Source organism: Mytilus edulis, chromosome 8, assembly GCF_963676685.1.
Source record: "Mytilus edulis chromosome 8, xbMytEdul2.2, whole genome shotgun sequence".
NCBI classification, from domain to species: domain Eukaryota; kingdom Metazoa; phylum Mollusca; class Bivalvia; order Mytilida; family Mytilidae; genus Mytilus; species Mytilus edulis.
The window spans coordinates 54,546,280-54,555,553 of record NC_092351.1 but is presented as its reverse complement, the minus strand read 5'-3'; the positions used below and the strand labels follow the sequence as shown (position 1 = coordinate 54,555,553).

At 32.9% G+C, this 9,274-nt stretch overlaps 1 protein-coding gene across 1 annotated transcript in view; it reads left to right on the top strand.

Annotated features, from left to right (window-relative positions):
• Nucleotides 1-50: 50 nt before the first annotated feature.
• LOC139485895 (gem-associated protein 5-like) overlaps nt 51-9,274 on the top strand; it is a 178,831-nt gene continuing 169,607 nt past the window's right edge. The window contains exons 1-7 of the mRNA XM_071270551.1: nt 51-486; nt 1,438-1,619; nt 4,194-4,363; nt 5,187-5,424; nt 6,423-6,582; nt 7,061-7,157; nt 8,108-8,223. Of these exons, the coding sequence (XP_071126652.1) occupies nt 187-486; nt 1,438-1,619; nt 4,194-4,363; nt 5,187-5,424; nt 6,423-6,582; nt 7,061-7,157; nt 8,108-8,223 (1,263 nt within the window). The 5' untranslated portion in view covers nt 51-186. The remainder of the gene's footprint in view (nt 487-1,437; nt 1,620-4,193; nt 4,364-5,186; nt 5,425-6,422; nt 6,583-7,060; nt 7,158-8,107; nt 8,224-9,274) is intronic.

The following is a 9,274-nucleotide window of genomic DNA, read 5'->3' as shown; positions in this document are numbered from 1 at the left end:
AAACAGACATTAAGCAAGTGTGATATATAATTATGAGAACTTGCAAAAACGGTGTTGTCGCTATTGGCTGCGACCAACTTATGGCAACTTGGGAAAAATAAATCAACGTGCGCTTGACGATTTTGCGGGAAATGTACTAAAATAAGATATTACTGAATATTGTTACCTTAACAAACTTATCATAGCATGGCATTATTGACTTTACCGGCGTCACCAAACTGGTACATTAGCCATACAGTGGGCTTCAATAAAAGTGGTCTGCTAGTTTTTGCTGCTCGACATGACGTTTTCATATACGACGCATCAACGTTCCCAATAGCTCATAAAGGAGTTTATTGTGGACACAGAGAAAAAGTGACATGTGTCACATTACCATCTACAGCAGTAGATCCAAATCAGATGCTATGTTGCAGTGGTTCAGAGGATGGTAAAGTGTTTATCTGGGATGTCAACTCGTACGAGTTACTCTATGAAACTGAAGCCCATGTGAGTTTTCTCAATATTAAAACAAATATTATAATCCTGTGTTCAAATCAGATAACAACCATAACCTGTCCCCTTCAGGCTGCATGTCATAATGAAAAGGCATTCATTTTGTTCCCATCAAAATGTTTAGTACATGTATTGTATTGTATATCTCTGGTATTCAACAATATCAATTCCCCAAAATTGAGTGATAACTATTGATTTCTGTGGCACAAACATTTCTATATGTTACATGTACATAAGGGTATTAATGCCCTTTATTGTCAGGTGTCAAACGGTCATTTTCGGCTACCTTAAGCGTCAACCTGGTAAAACAAATTCAGTGATTTACAGTCAAAATATCCTTATCATGATTTGTCAGAGATCTCAAACAATTATCGTTACAATCATTTTTGGAAAAAACTTTGCCTGATTTCTCAAAATCAGCCGTTTATTTTTACCGTCTATAGTGAAGGAAAGTGTACATTTTATCGTCATGCTCCAAACAATACCGTTAACATCATTTGTTAAATATAAGAATGTTTACAGTTTATCACCATGAAGAGACCCCCATTTGTTTAAAAGGCACATTTTACTCAAAGACTTAAATACATGTAATTACTGTTATTACATTGTCTGGATTAAAGTTAATGGTCTTCAATAAATAAATTTTTGTAAGCCGTAACTTTTATTTAGCTTTCATTTGGACTATTGTCTCAAAAGGAAAAATGTTGCAATTAACATTAATTTATAAGCTATGACAGCCCCTGTCGTCTAATACTTTTTAATGATATCTAATGGATAACATGATTAGTGGTATGTATTTTTACAATGTTGTGTATAAATTTAAAAGACAATAATAAATACCTGCCGTTGACACCAATTTCATTAAAGGAGATTAAAAAACACATAACATATATGTACAGTGTAAATGGTGTATGAATAAAGACGAATATTACAATTTTTTTTCAGAGTAAGGTCACAGCACTTACATGGTCAGCTTCCAACCACATGCTTATTGTATTTGGAGATGATAAAGGGGAGGTAACTTGCTGGAACTTCTGTGACAACAGAATTGCAAGTTTCAAGGGAGAGAAGTCACCTGTTTTGACAACTGAATTTTCAAATTTAGAAGAATTTACCTTAGCTGTTGGGTTTGTATCACATTTTATTTTGTCACATGGTGTACATGTATGAAATTAATATTTTAAGATTTCCTAGAACTGCGTTTTCAACAAAACTGAAAGAATAAAAAGTTAATGTGTTCCAAAACAAAATAGAGTAAGATGGACATTACTGTGACAGAATCCCAACAAAACAAATCCACTATGGAAAAGATAATCTGGTGTTACATGTATGAATTATATAGCTGGATGAACATTATTTAGCAGATAGATATAAGAAGATGTGGTATGAGTGCCAATGAGACAAAAGAGGGACAAAAGATACCAAAGGGACAGTCAAACTCATAAATCTAAAATAAACTGACAACGCCATGGCTAAAAATGAAAAAGACAATCAGACAAACAATAGAAGTACACATGACACAACATAGAAAACTAAAGAATATACAACACGAACCCCACCAAAAACTAGGGGTGATCTCAAGTGCTCCAGAAGGGTAAGCAGATCCTGCTCCACATGTGGCACCCGTCGTGTTGCATATGTGATAACAAATCCGGTAAATAGTCTAATTCGGTAGGTCACATTCATAAAAGGGAAGGGGATTGTAGTTACGACGTAAGGAACAAATCCGATATCATTTGTGAAACGGTTATTTCATAACGGTCAACCAACTCGTGAACTCTCCATCCAAGTCACAATTTATAAAAGTAAACCATTACCGGTATATGTCAAAATACGGTCTTCAACATGGAGCCTTCGCTCACACCAAACAACAAGCATAATTCCTTTAGTGGGGTTCACATTCTGGTGAGAACCCCGTTTCAATAGAACATGTAGAAGATTATCATCAAAAGTGATTTTCAATTTTCACTTGAGTGTTCTGCGGGGTTCTCATTGGGGGGTTCCGATCAAGGGTCCGGAAACGGTCATATATGCCAGTCTTGACCTAAACTGAAAGTATTTTGTCCTAAATGAGTAATTGGGATTTAGGACAAATTATATTTTTTTACAGAAATAATTTCGGTCATTTCGTTGAGATCGAGTTTCTTACATTGTCTAAATCGCCATAATTTTTTTGAACTTATTTTTTTTTTTTTTTATCCCTTTCCTGTAATAAAACTGCCACTCCAGTAAAGTGTTATAATCCTCCTAATAACTATAGTAATGCCTCGGGGAAATATTGGCTAATGATCGCTAATCTCTTTACCTGTGTTTTTAATTAAATTTTCTATTGATCAAAAGCCCAGAACTAATATTTTAAAGAAATTAAAAGTTCATAACAACTGTCGGATTTATTTAATTACTTTTCTCAGCTTAGACAATTGTCAATTCTGATTAAATTAAAATTAAATTAATTTACCTAGAACAAAATTTTGTTTCACTACAAACACACATGCTTTGTTTACTAATACGCATGCTTGAAATTCTCTTCCGCAAATTAGACACTAAATCGTAAATTCAAAATGATTTCATGCTAAATTAAACAAGTCCAACTATTATAATTACCGGTAATATTCAACACTATTAAAGATCAAACAGTTAAAAAGCCGACGATTTCCTGTGAATTTGATATTAAACAAAACTAATCCCGGAAATGAGTCCGGAATTGGTCGTTTTACTATTGTCGTAAAACATCCGGTTTTATTTTTGTCTTCAAAATCGAAAGAAACGTAAGCGATGTTTGAGAAATTTATCATTTTGAGTCATTAAAATCATTTCATTTTTAAACTGTTGCCTTCCTTTTATTGCTCAAGATAGATTTTAAGGAAAAAGGTAGGGAAATTTCAGAAGTAAATGCGATGCAACAGTTTAAACAAGTTCGTTATGCTACTAGTATGACTCTGAGACTACTATAACACATGTTATAGTAGTCTCAGTATGACTGTATGAGCATAGACACAATCTTTGTTTGAAAAAGGGCACCAACTTTTTGTTATCCCAAAATGACCGAAATTAGGTGAAAAAATTTCCGGATCCTTGGTTCCGATCCTGGATCCTGCTTAATGTTTTGTCAGATTCCCGTATCATGATTACACTATGTACGTAAACAATTCTCATTTTTTTGTCATTTCCTGGGTCCCGCAAGACCTCATTTCCCGTTTTCCCGACACAATAATTTGACTTTCACGTGTCACGCTTACAAAAAATCAGCAATCCCGCATCACGCTTAGACCCCAATGAGACCCACTTCTGCAGCCGCAGGAATAAAAGATCATCAGAGTTATCTTAGATTCAAACAATTAACATGGCTGCTGGAAACTGAAAAAAATAACATGTAAAGTAAAGACAGAACCAGACAGAAATTTCAATAAACTATACATGGTGTCTAGTGATATATATATTTATCAAATGGTCTCACAAAAAATAAAATCACGAAATCACTGAACTCTGAGGAAAACCCAAAACAGAAAGTCCCTAATCAATTGGCAAAATCAAAATCTCAAACACATCAAACAAATGGATAACAACTGTCATATTCCTGACTATGTACAGGTATTTTCTTATGCAGAAAATGGTGGATTAAACCTGGTTAAAAGAATTGCCTAATAAATGTTTAAAAAATTATATTCGTCATATTCTAAATAGAGTCACCTTTTTTATAGGTACAAGTCTGGTGTTGTGATCTTGTATGATATTCGAGATGGAAGTTTAATTCATCGTTTGAGAGGACATGATGATGAGGTCCATTCTATTGCATGGTGTCCTATACCAGGGGAGAATTTTAAACCACAGAAAACATACAAAGACCTGGACAGACCTGAGGAGGAGAATGGTAATAATCACAATACTGAAATTAATTGACCACTTTTTTTTGTACAAAGTTGTCCAAACATGATAAACATGATAATCGTGATAAACATGACATACAGAAATAGACTTGATAACTATGATAAACATGATAAAAAAAATTACATAGAGATAGACTATGGTAACTATGATAAACATGATAAAAAAAATTACATAGAGATAGACTATGGGGGAAATAAACAAATCATAAGTCAAAGAAGGATAGATAACTCCATGCCTTAAAAAAAAGATAAGAAAAGCTAAACCCAGAACATGAAACAATTACAGAAATCTAAAGATTAATCGTTAATGTGATGGAAATACATGAAATGAGTAAACTTGTTTTTCATCAACACTTCTGGTATACATGTAGGATACAAGTTTTATAACTTTTGTTACACAGTTCCTATGACAACACAATTAATCATAAATTTTAATATGAAAATAAGGAGATGGAGTATGATTGCCTGTATGTGACAACTATTGACCAAAAATTAAATGAAGTAAATGTAAGCAATTATAGGCAAACATTATTTCAACAATGAAAAAACCCTTACTGTATGGTTGGCAATTAAAAACCTTCCAAATGAAAAATGTACAACAATCCATGTGAGAAAACTAACAATTTAATTTATAACAAAACAATTTCTAAATAAACATTTATATGATAGACCGAAACCAAAGACAACCACTGAAGTACCTGCTCCTGACTTCCTTTTGTCCCCCTCCCAAAGAAAACCCTAAACCCACCAGACCTCTCACCTCATCTTAATGAAAATTATAGCTTGTATGATATATTTTCTTTGTAGAAACCAATGTGAATGAAACAGAAAGAAGCAATGACTTTGGGGAAGAAGGACACCTGTTGGCCTCAGCAAGTAAAGACAGAACTATTAGAATATGGAGTACAGTAAAAGGGAGACAACTTGCTTCAATGAGGTTACCAAAAACTGGAGGCCCACCAGGTGATTCAGGAAGAGGCAAGCTATGGGCAGCTATTGTTTGGTCATACTCTGATCCACACAATATTGTCTCTAGTTCCTTTGGGTAGGTTTGACATCTTAGTTATGAGATAAATGACAAATATCAATTTACACAAAACTGTATTCCATATTAGTAGAGAACATTCTTGTCAAATAAATGTTATCTTAAAAGGAATATAAACAGGCATTCTCATTCTGATGCCCTTATGTAGGAAAGTTCATTTTGATTGGATAATGCAACATATTTCAGGACAACATTCAATGATTGGTACTCTGAAAATATGCATGCAATTGTAAATTTCATGTAAATTATAAGTCACTGGAAATCACAGAAATGAGTTATCACAGAAATGCACTCCACCATTCCAATATATGAATAGAGAAAATTAATTCCTGTGATTAATTATCTAGATGGAAGAGAATTTAACCAACACACAAATTTAAGGTAAATAAGAGAGGAGGCACCTCCAATTTTGATATTTTAAGGCTTTTTAATTAAATTTGCTTGAGTCTTACAATAACCATCTGTCCATGTTGTCTTGAATCTTTTGAAAAAAACAAATTGAACTTGAGGGTAATCACATTGCACCTATTTCGACAGTTTTTTCACCTATGTTTATTTATGCTTCTGACAATAGTTTCAAAAGAGGGACGAAAGATACCAAAGGAACAGTCAAACTCATAAATCTAAAACAAACAGATAACGCCATGACTAAAAATGAAAAAGACAAACAAACAACAGCACACATGACACAACATAGAAAACTAAGGAATAAACAACACGAAACCCCACCAAAAAACTAGGGGTGATCTCAGGTGCTCTGGATCACTCTCTTCATTTTGTAGATGTGATCCTTATGTAGGGGGGCATCAACATTGCTGCAAGTTTTGTTAATCTAAAATCGATTTTACATATATCCCTATAGGTCAATCAATATTTCCCAAATTAAGTTAAGAGGGGGGGGTGTGGGGGTCAGTGAAAAAACTATGTGAATTAAGTTTTTTATCCTTCATTGAACTTTTGATGTCGTCCCTAATATTGTGAGCTATCTTTCATTGTAGTGGTGACTTGTTGCTATGGGATTTAGCAGCAACAGGACAACAGAAATGGCAGCCATTTTCTGCCACAGACAAACGTCAACAACATAACAGAATAATATTTAACCTGAGATTAGGATTCACTGACAACAATCTTATGGCAACAACTTCTATGGACAGACAGGTAAATATTGGCCGTAACAATTAAGTTTAAAAACAAAAAATTCTTGGTAATATTTTCAAGAAATTTGATTGGGTTTAAGATTTTGAACGAAAGATATCCATATTTTTCATGGATATTTTTTTATGTTCTAATTTATTTTGTTAAGTTCAAATTATTGCCACAGAATTTGATAAACACTTTCTGGAAAAAATTGTACATGACTTGTATCTCCAAGTTAATAACTGGTTGCATATCATGAAAATATGTTACATGTACCCCATGAATAATTGTATCATTAAAATATTCTTTTATTTGTTATTTTTTTTAATAAGAATCGTGCAACTTTGAATTTATATAGTTTTTCACAACCATCTGGATTTACAGAAGGTTTAATTAGACTTATTCCATTTCAATGAAATACTGTGATAACTGTTTTTGTTGACATTAGGAATTACATCATTTGTGCTTATTATATTTTTATTTTGATATATTACTACAGTTGATAATTTGGGATGTGAAAAAGCGCAGACCAGTTCACTGTCAGCCAACCCTAGGAGGGTATGTTTATTGTGCCAGGACATCCCCAATAGATCCAGGTTAGTGGTTTGAAGTAAAATCTATCTGAAACAACAAAAATGGCTGTTTCAGAATCTAATGCATTCTGGGTAACATTTTCAAAAGGTATACCAAAATGTGTGATTGGTTTAAAGCATTCAAAATAAAAGAAATTCAACCAATGATGTAATATGATTTTTATTTTGTTGTATGAACAATGATATTACCCATAGTCCTTTAGATTCAAAAAAGGCAAATTTGAGATTGTAGATTTTGTAGAGATTACACAGGTGTTTGATTTAGACCTATTACGATGCAAAGAAAGGATTGTGTTGAAAATGTGCAACCGTTTGTTGTGAATTTGTTGTTTACAAATGATGGGTTTATGGCTTTGTGGAGCAGAGTAGTGAGAATATATTTGTGTGACAGTCAAATCAGTTATTGACAGAGGTCTCTATTTAAACAAAATACTGCTATTCTGATCTTAATGCAATAGGAGTAAAATGTTAAAATAAATGATTTTTGATGATTTTTTAATAACATGGACTTCTATTGTTGCCTATGACTTTGAACCATTAACTTTAGAATTGACAGCAGACTGTCTAATAAAAATTGCGAAATAGAACAGTATAGTATAAAATGGAGAATGGAAACAAGGAATGTGTCAAAGAGACAACAACTCAATCAAAGATCACAAAACAGATGCAGGTCACCAACGAGTCTTCCACACAGCAAAAAAAATCCCAAATGGACGGGGGGGGGGGGGGGGGGGGGGGGGTACAGCTTGCCCCTTAAAAAAATGTATACTAGATCAGCAAAAGTGGATGTCACACTAAACTTCGAAACATATAAACTAAAATTAAAAAAAATGACAAGACTAAAAAAGGCCAGAGGTTCCTAATTTGGGACAAGTCCAAATGTGCATTATAAAAAAAAGTATTAGTTAAACTATATTACATTCACTCGTCCTCTAGCCTATTTTATTTTTCAGGAAGAATAGCTTTAGGAGTTGGGGACAATATGATTAGAGTTTGGAACCTTAACAACAGTAATAATCCTTTTGATGTTGTCACTTTGTGGCAGGGGATTAGGTCAAAGGTCACAGCAGTAAGTTTAGTGACATTGATATGATGGTCTGATTCAATCCATATCAGTTATGTATAACCTAGTAAGACAATACTGCGGATTTATGTGTTTTCAAGTGTATCAATTTTTGTGCATTGCTGAAAACTTACATATTCGTGGATACTGTGGATTCATTTATTTTCGTGGGTATCAATTTTCGTGGATAGAGAAAAAAAGATGTTTCCTGGTATACGTAAATTCGTGGATCGCTGATTACAACAAAAAAAATTAGATACGTAATTCGTGGATTTCTTTTTGATTTAGGAGATCATATAACATCCTTGGTTTTATCAATAATAAAAAAAAAAAAAAAAAGAAGGAATTCATTGAAAAAGTTTTGAATTGTCAAAATCCTCGCTTAATTGGTCATTCTAGGTTAAAGTGTTCATTGATAACTTCGATTACAATAATGGGCAGAGACAACTAATTATTTGTTTGTTTTACAATTTATATAAATTCTTGTCTGAATTCTATAAGGTATTCAAAACTTTATGATTGAAAGCTAATTTCCCTAATCACGATATAATAAACAGCGATATAAGTATAAGGTGTGAAAATAAATGTTCCTGTCATAAACAATATTACCTACGGGCAATATCCCCGTACTTAATCCTATTGATTTTTAATCACAGGTAAACCAAACTATGACACGGTAATTAACAACTTGCAGTTATTTTCCATGAACAGTTTTAATCAATTTTAAAAAGTAAATTATAACTGATATTCGATATATTTATTATAGATTTAATCAAAAAACTTGTATCTTCTTTCAATAAAAATCACGTGTTATGTTACAATGTTTATCGCTAGTCAACACTATACTAGAACTGCATAACATAACCGAAAATAAACATCCAACTCCATACACATTTCTCGGGATTATTCTTCGTTGAATTCTTAAATTCGTGGTTCGCTGTGACCCACGAAACCCACGAAAATTGGTATACCACGAATAAAAATGAATCCACATTATTTGATTTCGTAGTTTTGCCAATTTCTGTATACAAAGCCTATTGAAAATATGTTATTTGTT